General features: G+C 38.0%; 2 protein-coding genes across 5 annotated transcripts in view; both read right to left on the bottom strand.

Moving 5' to 3' along the window:
* LOC115222526 (putative mediator of RNA polymerase II transcription subunit 26) overlaps positions 1-2422 on the bottom strand; it is a 32914-nt gene extending 30492 nt beyond the window's left edge. Inside the window, exon 1 of the mRNA XM_029792780.2 lies at positions 2252-2422. The gene's annotated coding sequence lies outside the window, so the exon portion shown is untranslated. The remainder of the gene's footprint in view (positions 1-2251) is intronic.
* Positions 2423-2448: 26 nt separating this feature from the next.
* Positions 2449-15180, bottom strand: part of LOC115222524 (probable serine/threonine-protein kinase DDB_G0282963) — a 315550-nt gene continuing 302818 nt past the window's right edge. For all 4 annotated transcript variants that reach the window (XM_029792779.2, XM_036511680.1, XM_036511681.1 and 1 more), the window contains exons 4-5: positions 9661-9904; positions 2449-3046 (exon numbers count right to left, since the gene is read on the bottom strand). In XM_029792779.2, coding sequence (XP_029648639.1) covers positions 2647-3046; positions 9661-9904 — 644 coding nt within the window. In that variant the 3' untranslated portion in view covers positions 2449-2646. The remainder of the gene's footprint in view (positions 3047-9660; positions 9905-15180) is intronic.

Here is a 15180-nt window from a genome sequence, read left to right as displayed (position 1 = left end):
ATATCACTTATGGATTCTTGAGACAATTATTCATCAAACCACTGACAATACCAGATGTCAAAGTAAAGACTCCCTTCATTCATGAATGACCATGGGATTGCATCTAGAAAATTCCCTTCCGAGGAACAAGTTCAGGCAAGGTTGTTTATGGAAGATCATCAGTTGCCCATGGATACCAGAATGGCTGTCTCCAATGGCTGTATCCAAGGGAAAGGCGAAGGCCAATACAGGTTGGCACCATTGACGTCACAACTCATTTCTACAGATGAGTGAGCTGGAGCAATGTGAAATAAAGTGTCTTGCTCAAGAACACAACACACAGCCTGGTCCAGGAATCAAACTCATTACCCCATGATTGTAAGCCCAACGCTCTAACCACTGAGCCATGCACCTTCACTTTATGTCTTCACTATTGTTCCTGGGAACAATATTAAGGGTACGTGTGTCTGTGGAGTGCTCAGCCACTTGCAGGCTGTTCCACTGATCGAACCAACTGGAACACTTGTTCTCATAACTGATGGAATGCCACTTAATATTTCTAGAACAAAAAAAATTATGACCTCAGCCCCTAAACACCCAGAGCCCCTTTGTGAGCTTACAATTTTTCTAATGAGTTGATATTACCTGGGTTACAAACCACCCCACTGCCCTATCTTTTATATTTTACTTGTTTCAGTTACTTCACTGCGGTCATGCTGGGGCACTGCCCTGTCAGGTCTAAGCTGAACAAATCAACTCCAGGACTTGTTCTTTTTTTTTTTAAAGCCTATTACTTATTCTATTGAATTCTTTTGATGCTGAACCAACAAGTTTTGCCAAGCGGTGGTGGTGGTGGGTAACAAACACAAAAACAAAGACACATACACACATACACCATCATCATTGTTTAACATCCATCTTCCATGCATGTATGTGTAGGACAGTTCACAGGAGCTGGCCAGGTAGAAAAAACTAACCTATGCTACTCTGTTTTGGCAAGGACTTTACAGCTGGATGCCTTTCCTAACACCTATCACTCTGCAGAGTGGACTTGGTACCTTTTATGTGGCACTGTATATATGATGGGCTTCTTTCAGCTTCTGTCTACCGGAACAACATGGTTGGGAAGCAAGCTTTTTACCACAGAGCCACTTCCACACACACACACACACACACACAACACACACACACACACACACACACACACACATACAAAGGGGCTATATACCTGTTGTAATTTAGTCATCCATAGTCCGATATGATATTTCAGAATAATATTCCTTCTTCAGGTATTCTTAGATGGAGTCACTGCTATAATCAGTTTTCCAAAGGCTTTTCTTTACAATTTTTTTTTTGGGGGGGGGGGAAGCGTATCAGCAGTGGTCTCACAATGCTCCTTCCAGAATTCCTCATGAGAAGTGTGTGAAGTTGGAAATTACAACAGGTATATATCCCATTGTCTGTATTATAGTGCATTGTTGTACCATTCAAAACTTTTTATTCTTCACAAACAATACACAATGCTTCAAGCGAACTACAATACTCTCATATATATCATCATCATCATCGTTTAGTGTCCGCTTTCCATGCAGGCATGGGTTGGACGATTTGACTGAAGACTGGCGAACCAGATGGAAGCACCTGGCTCCAATTTTGATCTGGCAGAGTTTCTACAGCTGGATGCCCTTCCTAATGCCAACCACTCTGTGAGTATAGTGGGTGCTTTTTACGTGCCACCGGCACAGGTGCCAGACGAGGCTGGCAAACGGCCACGTTCAGATGGTGCTTTTTACATGCCACCGGCACAGAATATATATATATTTATATATACAACGGGCTTCTTTCAGCTTTCCTCTAGCAAATCCACTCACAAGGCCACAAGGCTTTGGTCGGCCCGCGGCTACAGTAGAAGACTCTTGCCCAAGGTGCCATGTAGTGGGACTGAACCGAGAACAACATGGTCGTGAAGCAAGCTTTTTACCACAAAGCCTCTCCTGTGCCTGTAACGACTATGAATTTATAATAAAACATACACGAGCATCTAAAGGTTAGTATTTGCAAATATGCTGTGATATGCAAACTACTCTCAAGAAGAAAATATTATTTGTGGGTCAGCAAAAACTAAGGCTGAGACAACAAGTGCTAAACTTAAAAATAAGGGTTGATTTGGTTGACTAAGACGAGGCTGTGTCCCCGGCAGGGCCTCAGCCCAATGACTAAAATAAATAAAAGTTTAAAAAAATAAAAAAGATCCATTAATCCGAATACCAACTTTATATATATGGTCCTGTTGCCAGTTCTGTATATTGTCTGAGGATTGGAATGATGCTTGTTGTTGTTGTGTCTGCTGTTGTTGTTGCTGTTGAGTCTGTGGTTGTTGTTGTTGCTGCTGCTGTTGTTGCTTTTGTGGTGGTTGTTGTTGCTGTTGTAGTTGTTGCTGCTGCTGTTGCTGTTGTTGCAATTGCTGCTGCTGCTGCTGTTGTTGTTGTTGTGGTGCTGCTTGTTGCTTTTGCTGCTGTTGTTGTTGTTGTTGTTGTTTCTGTTGTGACTGCAAACGCTGCTGCTGCTGTTGCTGCTGTTGCTGCAACTGCTGCACTTGCTGGACAGTGGTGTCAAACTGGAAATACTGTGGTTGTGTGCTCACACATGGTTGACTGTCCTCGGGAGTTACTGATGGGTTGTATGGTGGGGAGCGTAATGGATACGACTTGTGCTGTTGGTATTATCATTAAAAATATCACTTCCTCTGTTGTTTCCTTGAAAATCCATAGACTGATTGGCTATTGAAGATACTGGGACATTACTTGTGCTCTGGGTCGAGACTGAACTTGAGGCCGTACTTGCGCTGGCAATACCCGAACCTGCATTTCCGCTGGCAACTGCAGGAGCACTTGCAGGATTCGCAGCTGCTGCACTGCTGCTGCTGTTGTTAACATCGTGATTCTGTTTGTTGTGATGGTTTTCTAGATGGCGCCGTAATGACCGATTATCACAGTAACTTTTATCACACCCTTCAAAATGACATGCATAAGGTTTTTTAGCACGATGAGTAACCAAATGTCCGTTTCTGAAAGTAAATAAATAAATAACTAATTAATTAATTAAAGCTGATATTTGTAACTAATTCAATCAAGCATAATGAGTTTACTTTGTTAACCCTTTTGTTACCAATCCGGCTGAAACCGGCTCTGGCTCTTTAGTATAAATATCTTGTTTCCATAAGTTTTGAATTAAAATCTTCCACCAAACGTCAGTCACAATTTATGTTCCTAACACTAGCTTAATGATAACTAAGTTATTTTACTAAATTCTTTGTTATATTTAAAATAATTGGAAGAAACACAGAGCATCTCAACAGAAATATGGTATCAAAAGGGTTAAAATATATAATAGAGAAACAATTCTTAACCCTTTCGTTACCAACCTGGCTGAAACTGGCTCTGACTCTGTAGTACAAATGTTTTGTTTTCATAAGTTTTGAATTAAAATCTTCCACCAAACCTTAGTCACAATTTATGTTCCTAACACTAGCTTAATGATAACTGAGTTATTTTACTAAATTCTTTGTTATATTTAAAATAATTGGAAGAAACACAGAGCATCTCAGCAGAAATATGGTAACAAAAGGGTTAAAATATATAATAGAGAAACAATTCTTAACCCTTTCGTTACCAACCTGGCTGAAACCAGTTCTGACTCTGTAGTACAAATGTCTTGTTTTCATAAGTTTTGAATTAAAATCTTCCACCAAACCTTAGTCACAATTTATGTTCCTAACACTAGCTTAATGATAACTGAGTTATTTTACTAAATTCTTTGTTATATTTAAAATAATTGGAAGAAACACAGAGCATCTCAACAGAAATATGGTAACGAAAGGGTTAAGGTAGCAATAATGGAATGAAATGATTTGGTGCAGACATTTCGGCACTGGCTATTTGGCACCACATGTTTTTATTTTTTGATCCAACTCATTTAGGATTTAAGGATTTAGTACTTGGAAATAACATTCTTGATTAATTTGTTGTTACTGAATTTGCCAATGTATAAGATGCATTCTTGCATAAGACAAACTCTGCTTTATTGTAGAAAAAATAATGAACCCTTCAGCATTTAAATCAGCCAGATCCAGCTCAAGTATTTTGCCCGTTTTATGTTCAAACCAGCCAATGTCACACACTTATCCTACAATGGCATTCTAAAAATATACAATCACACCATCAAAATCTTGAAGCCATGAAGATTATGAATTATTATTTCCAAACACATTAAGGTGGCGAGCTGGCAGAATTGCTAGAGTGCCGGGCAAAATGCTTAGCAGTATTTCGTCTGCCGCTATGTTTTGAGTTCAAAATTCACTGAGGTTGACTTTGTTTTTCATCCTTTTGGGGTCAATAAATTAAGTACCAATGAAACACTGGGTTCAATGTAATCGATCAGTCCCCTCCCTACAAGTACGAAGCCAGTAGAAAGGATTGTTATTTCCAAACACATTCATCATCGTTTAACGTCCGTTTTCCATGCTAGCATGGGTTGGATGGTTCAACTGGGGTCTGGGAAGCCAGAAGGCTGCACCAGGCACCAGTCTGATCTGGCAGTGTTTCTACAGCTGGATGCCCTTCCTAACGCCAACCACTCCGTGAGTGTAGTGGGTGCTTTTTATGTGCCACCGGCACGGGGCCTAAATAAGCATTACATTTGAGAGAGCAACCCCAGTGCTAAAGAGATAACATGTTTCATCATAAGCTGAGTATCTCATCCTTAATTCTGTAATATGATTGCATTAAATGCATGGCAATTTTTTTGTCACAACCAAGAATTAGAAAAAAAACCCCCATCTCTTATACAATATTCAACTTGATATCTTTGTTTAACAAAAGTAACAAGTGAAAGATAAAAAAGTAACTCAAGTTCTTTGTATTATTGAGATTAATTGGTTCATAATTAATTGGATATGAACAATTATTTCTCACTTTGTTTAGAGCCACCATTTCTTATTTTCTCACTTTGCGACATTGCTCCCTATGCTGTTTTTACTGAGCGTCACATCAAAATTTCATTCTCCGAATTGAAAGTTCACAGTTCTAATATTACAGACATCATCATCATTTAACATCAGTTGTTCATGCTGGCACAGGTTGGATGGTTTGACTAGAGCTGGCAAGCTGGGGAGCTGCACCAGACCCCAGTCTGCTTTAGCTTGGTTTCTATGGCTGGATGCCCTCCCTAACACTAACCACTTTACAGAGTATGCTGGGTGCTTTTACATGGCAATGCAGAGGCTTTACTGGCAAAATCAACCAGCAGGAGAGCCAGTGGTAGATCATGAGCAAGATGGTTGGATAACATCCATGAGCTTGGTTGGTCATACTTGGAGATTCAGCCAGATTGATAGGAAACAGATGTTGCTGATTAAACCTGAAGGAAGGTGTGCTTGAGGGCTTTGCCCTGACAACCCTCCCAGGAATAAGTGGACAAAGAAGATGAGATCACATCAAAATATATGTTTAATATATTTTGTTGGAATCACAGTTTAGAATTATGCTTATTGACACTTAGACTTCTATCTCCGAGTCCTTTATTCTGATGCCCTGATCACGTACCGAAGCGCTTGTCACTGCCAAGAACACATCAGTTAGCGTCCACTTTTCCATGCTTGCATAAGTTAGATGGAATTTTGTTGAGGCAGATTTTCCACGACCAGATGCCCTTCCTGTTGCCAATCTTCACCTGTTTCCAAACAAGACAATATTTCTCCATAACCAGATGTGGTTTAAAAAAAAAACTGGAAATGAACATACATTGCTTCAGTAATGATGATGCATGCTTAACAACCATCATGTGATGTGAAGATAAGGGTATACATAGAGCATTCACATGATGGGCTTCTTTCAGTTTCCATCATCAAAATGCACTCTTTAGTTGACTTAGGGTTATAATAGAAGACACTTGCTCAAAGTGACACACAGTGGGACTGAACCATGGTTGGAAAGCAAGTTTTTAAATTCACAGCACTCAAAACATTTCCTATATATATATTCTTTTTAATCACAGTTTTACTCAGCTCCTTGTGATTTACAGCTCATGTTATCAGCTGTGACAAGCATCTGATGATACAGCAGGAAACTTGTTTTCCAACCATGCTGTCTCAAGTTCAGTCCCATCATATGATATTTTAGGCAAGTGTCTTTTACTACGGCCCCAGGCCAACCAAAGTCTTGTGAGCAAGCAAATTTGGGAGGCAGAAACTGGAAGAAGCACATAATTATTATCATCATTTAATGTCTATGTTCCATGCTGGCATGGGTTAGACTGTTTGACTGGAACTGGTAAGCTGGAGAACTGCACCAGGTTCCAGTTTGGAATACCAGAGGGTGCACACTCTCCTACCCTGATGTAATCTTCAGGGATACAGGCATCCAGCAACAGGACCTCCGTAATGCCATGATGGACCGTGAAGTCTGGCGTAACATAGTAAGTTCCATTGTCTCGACCACGGTCGAACAATGATGATGATGATGATTGATTTGGCAAAGTTTTTATGGCTGAATTCCCTTCCTAATACCAACCACTACAAGAGTGTAATGGGTGCATTTTACATGCTATTTACATGACACTAGCAAAATATATGAGTGTGTGTGTGTATATTTGTGTGCACCCCTTGTTTTAATAATCATAATAGTGAGGTGGTTCATTTTCAATCTTTCTCAGAAAACATGTCTAGCCACAGGGAAATATCACTTTGCTTAAAAATAGATGAGGGTTGTCAACAGGAAATATATCCAGATGAAAAATTCACTACAACGAATTCCATCAGACCCATGCAAGCATGGAAAAGCTGATGTTGAAATGATGATGATAATGACGATGAATGTATATCTAAATTAGAATCAAGACAACTTGATTCTACAGTCTCAGTTGGAATATTTTGCCTCTTATCCTACAACAAAGGACAAAGTCAAATATCGTATACATGGAGGTGAAAGTCTTTCCTTGTTAATGTTGCTGAAGCTGCAGGACTTCAGTATCCTTGTCATTTCCTTGTCCCTCTCATCTGTTTCTCCCTGCACTTAATTTTATTCTCTCTCTTTAAAATGTGTCTGCGTGTGTTTGTTCTAATTGTCTGGTATAGGGCAGAAATTTGGACAATTAGAGTAATGGAAAAGAAGGCAGAATAGCAAATGCTGCAGTACTAGAAAAGCTTAAAGTCTGAAAATATTTACTGTAGAGAACCAAATCAACAAAGCAATCACATTTTGAGAATACAACGAGTTAAGATTCATTGCCCAAGATCATTCTGGCAGGAAATGTGAAGGTAAAGAGCAAGAGGCCATTCAAGGCGTGGCAAACCAACCCCAGATACATGGAAGGTACCCAATTTGTGATTGATGATGATATGCACTTTGTTGTAAATTAAGAGGCAAACATTTTACAAATAAGTAATGTAGAATCAAGAATTCTGTCCAAAAGAAAATAAGCTGCTGTAGTTGGATTACTTGATACATAAGCTGTTGGCTGACTGTGCATCTTTTTGGCCATCCTGATGCAGAAATTAAGTTGTAGAGTTAAACATATTGATATGGTTAGTGTGGAAGGCATATATCAGCCATTCATAAACACACAAAGATGGTTAACTTCACTTAATCAAATTATTGCTTGCAAAACAGTGTCAAAATTTTTGTCACTTCAAAGATAAAAATAAATATTTAAGTACAGTTAATAGTTTTTGAATGGCCAACATGTTTCTTCCATACTGTAATAATTCTTGTTTCAAAACAGTCTTAGATGAAATAGCTCCCCCATATATTAATAGGATTGTATGTAGTAGAAATTATAGGTTATGCTGACCTATATATATAAAAAAGAAATTTGAAATATCAATTGTTGAAAAAAAATTTTATCTATGGATTTTAATATGAATTCATTTCAATGCAATCCTTATATATAGGATTCATATATTTAGTATTTTGCATCTATCTTTTTTAAATAAGGAAACTGAATGCAGAAATCAGCAACGACACAGAAGGAAAGAAAAATGCATTTTTAAACATAATCAAATTATATTTAAAAAACAATTTTGCATATTGAGAACTCTTGCATATTTCGGTTAGATTAAAATCTAATCAAAATAAATACACATCTGTGAGAAAGTGAAAAGGTAAAACTTAACCAAAGAACAAAATATTCACATGTATGTAAAATGTGCAACACTAAAAAATAGAAAGTATACTTTATTACTTCCCTTTAGCTAACTCTTCAAAAGGTAAAAAAAAAAAACTGTAACTCAACTGAAATAGTGAATGTGTGTGGTTAAAGTGGAAATTAAGTGTGCAAGCGTACTTTTTAATGCATGCAAATTTAGCCTTAGTTAATAAATAGGCTCAACAGTTAAACCACAAACTCTTTTTGTAAACTGAACAGGTTTTGCCTGGTTTTTGCCAATTTGTTAAAAGTGTCTACTTATTACCAAGTGCTGTTGCATATCAAAGCCTCATGGCCACTGCTGTCCATTTAAGTGAGAGAGAGAGGGAGAGAGTCCAAGCGTTATGCTTGTGCTGGCAATTTGTCCAGTCCTTGCCTTGGCCACCTTATTTCCTCCCAGGCCCACTCTTTCACTTCCCCCAAACTGTTAAAAAATAAGCAGCTGTTACCGTGTTCCATAGTCACTGCACTGTTGCATATATGGCTCTATTAGAATACAATACAAACACATGTACATGTAGCAACATGGAGAGCAAGAAGAACCAGAATTTATGGTGGCTACCTGATGCCATGTGTTTTTCTACATCAACGATACATGCATTAATAAAAGTTATACAATAAAAGTTATAGGCACAGGAGTGACTGTGTGGTAAGTAGCTTGTCTACCAACCACATGGTTCTGGGTTCAGTCCCACTGCGTGGCACCTTGGGTAAGTGTCTTCTGCTATAGCCCCGGGCCGACCAATGCCTTGTGAGTGGATTTGGTAGACGGAAACTGAAAGAAGCCCGTGGTATATATATATATATATGTATGTGCGTGTGTGTTTGTCCCCCTAGCATTGCTTGACAACCGATGCTGGTGTGTTTATGTCCCCGTTACTTAGCGGTTCGGCAAAAGGGACCGATAGAATAAGTACTGGGCTTACAAAAGAATAAGTCCCGGGGTCGAGTTGCTCGATTAAAGGCGGTGCTCCAGCATGGCCGCAGTCAAATGACTGAAACAAGTAAAAGATTAAAGAGTATGAAAAAAAACCCCATCTGCCTGTGCAAAAACAAGACCCTGTAAGCCTTACCCCACAACAGCCATCCCCGACTGTGTTACTACTCTCATTCAAGGACCATTAATGACAACCTTTATTGCCAATGCATGACACTGGTATCCCTATTACTGTCCCTTACCACTACCACCTTCTCCTCCCTGACTCACTCCTATTTTCTTCACTACCTCTGCCTCAATCCCCATCTCTAATCATCCGTTACACCTTTTCCACACACTTACTACCGCTCCGTTCTTATATCCTATCTATGTCCCTCGATATGGAAAAAAGGAATGTTAAATAATGATGATAATGATGATGATGATGTGAGTCTTATACTAATTTAAATATTAAGAAAAAAACAAAACAAAAACAACCAAACCCCTAAAAGAAACAAACAACCACAATAAAAAATAATTAGCTGGGGATGGAAAATACTTACAAATGATCTTGTCTTTTAAAAGCTTTTGAACATATATGGCAGACATATTTCCTTTCATCACTGTGGGTGAGCTTGTGTTTTGCCAAGGCACTGGGGTTGTTGAGGGTTTTGGCACAAACTTGACACTGAACAGCTTGGCGAGATATAACGGTTTGCCCTTTGGGCATCCGAATCTTACCCCTAGCTGCGGTAGTAGCTCCAGCACCACGGAGAGATGCAGATTCAGCAGGAACGCGATTCCCACCTGTTAAAAAAAAAAGGAGACAGAAAAATATATATAAAAATTATCAAAATTAAGGTACAAGTTCATTTACTATTATCTTTAGGTCCCATTGCACAGCACCTTAGACAAGTGTCTTCCACTATAGCCTTGGACCTACTAAAGTCTTCTGAGATGAAAACTGAAAGACGCCTGTCTCATACATACACATATATATATATATATATATATATATATATATATATATATATATATATATATATAAGTAAATTAGAGAAGAACCACCATGTAGCAATTCAATAATGATATAATTAAATTATACTATATAGAAAAAAATTAAATATATGATAAAACATATACTAATAATTAAAATACAAAATAATAAATAAATAGTATATAATTTGTAAAACGGCTACACGTGTTTTGTGGCTATATTTTCAAACTGATAACAGTAAAATCAATTCAATTTAAATATAGTGCATATATATATATATATATATATATATATATATATATAGGTGTGTCTGAGTGGTAAGAAGCTAGCTTCTCAATCACATGGTTCAATTCCACTGTGTGGCACCTTGGGCATATGTTTTCTACTGTAACCAAAGCCTTCAGTGGATTTGGTAGACGGAAAATGAAAGAAGCCTGCCATGTGTGTATGTTTATGTCCCTGTAACTTAAATGGTCTGGCAAAAGAGACTGATAGAGTAAGTACTAGACTAAAAAAAAAAAAAAGAAGAAGTTGATTTGTTTCACAAAATCCCTTCAAGACAATGCTCCAGTATGGTGGCAGCCAAATGACTGCAACAAGTAAAAGATAATAAGAAAATTGCATCAATCCCTAATAATATCACAGACTTAAGAGGAATTATAAGCTAAGCCGAAGCTGTAAACATTTGAATCCAGAACAATATGGCTTCAAATATTTTGTCAGGGGTGGAATACCACATCATAGGTTCAAGGCCAGAAATCTAGTTCCCCTACCCTGTCCACATCTTGGACTGGTCAGTGTGCCTTGGCCACATAAAAAAGGGAGGGGGCAGAGAGGGTGGGAGGGAGGGAGAGAGAGAGAGAGAGAGAGAGAGAGAGAGAGAGAGAGAGAGAGATGTTAGCATGTCGGGTGAACTACTTAGCGGAATCTTGTCTGCTGTTACGTGCTGAGTTCAAACTCCGCCATGGTCAGCTTTGCATTTCATCCTTTCGGGGCCAATAAATTAAGTACCATTTATGCACTGGGGTTGATGTAATCGACTTAATCGCTTTGTCTATCTTTGTTTATCCTCTCTATGTTTAGCCCCTCATGGGCAATAAAGAAATAATAAATCTAGTGGGGAGTTTATTTATCACCCTGTACCCCAAGAGGGATGTAAAAGCCAAGTTGACTTTAGTTGGATTTGAACTCAGAATACAAAGAGCTGGAGCTAAATAAACCTTTCTACTTTAGGCACAAAGCCTGAAATTTGGGGGGGAGGAAGTAGTTGATTGATTACATTGATCCCTGGTATTTGACCAGAGCAGAATTTGAACTCAAAAACCTAATGCCAAAAGAAATGTCATGAAGCATTTTGTCCGGCATGCTAACAATTCTGTCAGCTCACCACCATATTGGAACCAAATGATGCAAACCATTTTATCTGATTTGTAAATCTCACAACGAGAGATATTCAGCAACAGTACTTTGGAGTAAAGATTACTTGCCAACATAACAGGGCAGTCCTGGTTTACGATGAAGCCCCACCAGACATCGTCTCCAGCTGGCTATAACGACACGATGTGGGTCTTTATATTTTTGAATATTTCGAATAATAATTTTCCTAAGTTATAAATCAGTGACTAGTTGTCACTTTGAATACTATATATTTCGAATGGTAATTTGGCAGCGCTACCTCTAGCCAAGCAATTATTCTGTGCTGATGAAGGAAAATAATCTGGAAATCGCGATACACAGATATTGTTTTGAGCTGAGTGGTGGTGCTACATTCCCTTGATCAAAAATATAAGGACACAGATCGTGTCGTATAGCCAGCTGGAGACGCTGTCTCCTGGGGCTAAATTACAGCAACATTTACTCTAAGCCAGGACTGGCATGTTATGTTGGCAAATAATGTTTACTCCATTTTATCTGATACTTCAATAACACTACCAGCTCAATGCTTTTATAGATGATGATGATGATGGTGGTGGTGATGGTGATTTCGTTTGTTTGGCATTAAGACAAAAAAAAAAAGGGAACATTCAGTCACAGATAAATTATACAGTTTCTAATAATCTTATTGGCACAAACAGAAAAGAAAGAAAGACAGATAGATAAACAGATAGGTTGGGAGAGATAGACAAACAGAGAAAGAGAGAGAGAGAGTTAATAGAAATTCAAACCCAGGTAAATCAATAACATCTGAACAAAAAAAAAAAAAAAATTTGATTAGCTGGCAAAACCCCCACTTAAAAAAACAAAAGAAAACCTTTATAGTTTGATATAATTACATGATCATTTATTGATTCTTCATCATTAGAACCCTCATTGATAAAATTAATAGCTCTGTCAAGCTAAATACTGGGTGATGACATAATTAAATACATAAAGGGTTTATCAATGAAGCTCCAAACTATGGACCAAAAAACATAACACTCTTCTATTATTTTTCACGATTATCCTATAGTGTTTCTAAAGCCATCATAGTAAAAGGGTTAAATGCCGAAAGCTAAAGAACTAAATAGCTTAAATATTGAAGAAAAAACAATTTTAAACACATCTTCAGAAAAAAAAAAAAAATTGAAAACTTCATTTAAAAAAAAATTGTCTAAATACAGATGAAATCAGTAATTTTAGGGGACGTAGGGAGTCAGTTGATTTACTTGACCCCAATACTTAGGTTCATACTTTCCATTACTGACCCTAGGGAGACAAAAGGCAAAATTGATCTCAACAGGATTTTTGACTGAATATAAAATACTGCAAAGCATTTTCTCTGGCATTAAACGAATTTGATTTTATGGGTCAGAATGACACACAAATAATTGTATCACATAGCATGTTTTTTTTTTTTTCAATAAGCGGCAGTTTACAGAATAATTACTGAAGTACTGAGAATTTTGTGCATTGGAACTTATCAATTCCAATTAATAATGAGTAAATATATATATACATATACATGTATGTTAAACGATGATGATGATATATATATATATATATATATATATATATATTATATATATATAATATTAATTCAAGACAAAACCACTATTTTGCAAAACAAACAAGGAAAGACTTAATCAATACATAAAATTTTAATATTGGATTTATTCCCTAATATTTATTATTATTATATATATATATATAATATATATATATAATATATATATATATACCGGAGTAAACACATAAATGTGGAAAAAAGAGTACTCAAATACCAGTGGTAGAGTAATATGCTTTATTTAAAGCAGCAGAAAATTCAACAAAACCTGTTACTCTGAGTTTCCCATTGCCGTTTATCGGACAGTTTTTGTTAGATTCTAACAAAAACTGCTTTAAATAAAGTATATATATATATATATATATATATATATATATATATGCACTAACGATTCAAGTTCTATTTTCCAGTTTTTATTACAAACCTATTTATACCATACAGAATTTTAAATAATTTTTTAATCGGGCTGAGAGTTTTCTGAGTTCTGATCCACAAAACTTTTGGTTAATTACTCTGTAACTTCTGTCGATTAAAAATACATACACACTCGTTTATGTATTTTTCGTTTAGTATTGTCTCCCGATTCATACAAACCCATTTGCTAGCTCACGATTAACAGAATCCTCTTTACTCAGCTACGGTGTTATATTAGCTATCAATAATGATATTCCCTCTGATTTTTCTGATTTTCAAACCTATTTATCTAATGTTTATTTATCGACAATGCCGTCCCCAGTCAAATTCCCTCACACCGCTTATTGTCACGTGTCCCTTGACCTCTCTCTCTAACTAACCCTATCTCTCTCTCGCTATGTCCCCCCTTCCCATAACCATCATCGCCATGGTCCTCTATGCCCCCCCCCCTCCCCAAAACCATCATCGCCATACATAAAAGAGCGATCGCATTTATCGTTAACCCCACTCGCTTCAAAATATCTAAAGAATACGCACAGATCATGAATGGCTAAAAGTTAAGTGAATCGTCCAACCTCGCTACGACTACCTTCTTTCTTGCACTTATCCTTATTCTTTCTCTATTCTTCAATTTCCATCTCATTGTATTGTCCCTCATTCTTTCAGTATTCCCTCATTACCCTGTCTAGCTCAAACATTTTTTTTTTTCGTTTAGACTTGTCTCCAGGTTCATAGCCACTCTAATTTTTCAATTTTTCGTTTAGTATTGTCTCCCGATTCATACAAACCCATTTGCTAGCTCACGATTAACAGAACCTCTTTACTCAGCTACGGTGCACCCGCCCTCCCACCCCACCACGCATGCCGGAAGTTCCTATTCTCTTCCATCCCGGGGTTGCTTCCCATGAAGACTGCAAATGCTCTCACCACCCCTACCCCTAGTCTCGACCTATGTAAGGTAATGTTCATACAGTGCAAAATATGAAAGGCTAGCGTTATGCAGGTTGTACTGAAGGCTACTTTACTACTTCATTTCTTGCACATGAATTCTGCCAAATGCGAGCTTTCTTTTCAGGTACACGAAGCTACTGTCCACCGTCCCAGGGTCTCTAGAGCCATGCCTTCCACACCCTCAGGGTTGGCACCCTCAACGTTGGCACTCTGAAAGGTAGGTCTGGTGAGATAGTCGAGATGCTTGAACGGAGATGTGTGGATATATGTTGCATGCAAGAAATAAGGTGGAGAGGAGGATCAGCTAGGTTCCTCACAGGCAAGGAACGCAGGTACAAGATTTTCTGGGCAGGGAACACTGACGGGGTTGGTGGCGTGGGTATACTTATCGCTGAGAAATGGGTAGATAAAGTAATTGAGGTAATCAGAGTAAGTGACAGAATACTTAAGATTAGATTAGTGCTTCATCATAGTTTAGCAACCATTATATCAGCCTATGCTCCTCAGTCGGGGCTACCCGATGGACAGAAAGATCGATTCTATGACACTCTACTGCAGACTACCTCATTGACGAACGACAGAGACCTTATCTTTGTGGCTGGTGACTTCAATGGTCACGTTGGACGACATGCTGGGGGCTTCCATGGCGTACATGGAGGCTATGGCTATGGCTCCCGCAACGAGGAGGGAACCAGGCTGCTGGAGTTCTGCGATGCAAATAATCTTCTGATTTGCAAC

Source organism: Octopus sinensis, linkage group LG20, assembly GCF_006345805.1.
Source record: "Octopus sinensis linkage group LG20, ASM634580v1, whole genome shotgun sequence".
Lineage (NCBI taxonomy): Eukaryota > Metazoa > Mollusca > Cephalopoda > Octopoda > Octopodidae > Octopus > Octopus sinensis.
The sequence above is the reverse complement of the archived record's forward strand: the minus strand, read 5'-3'. Positions and strand labels throughout refer to the sequence as shown.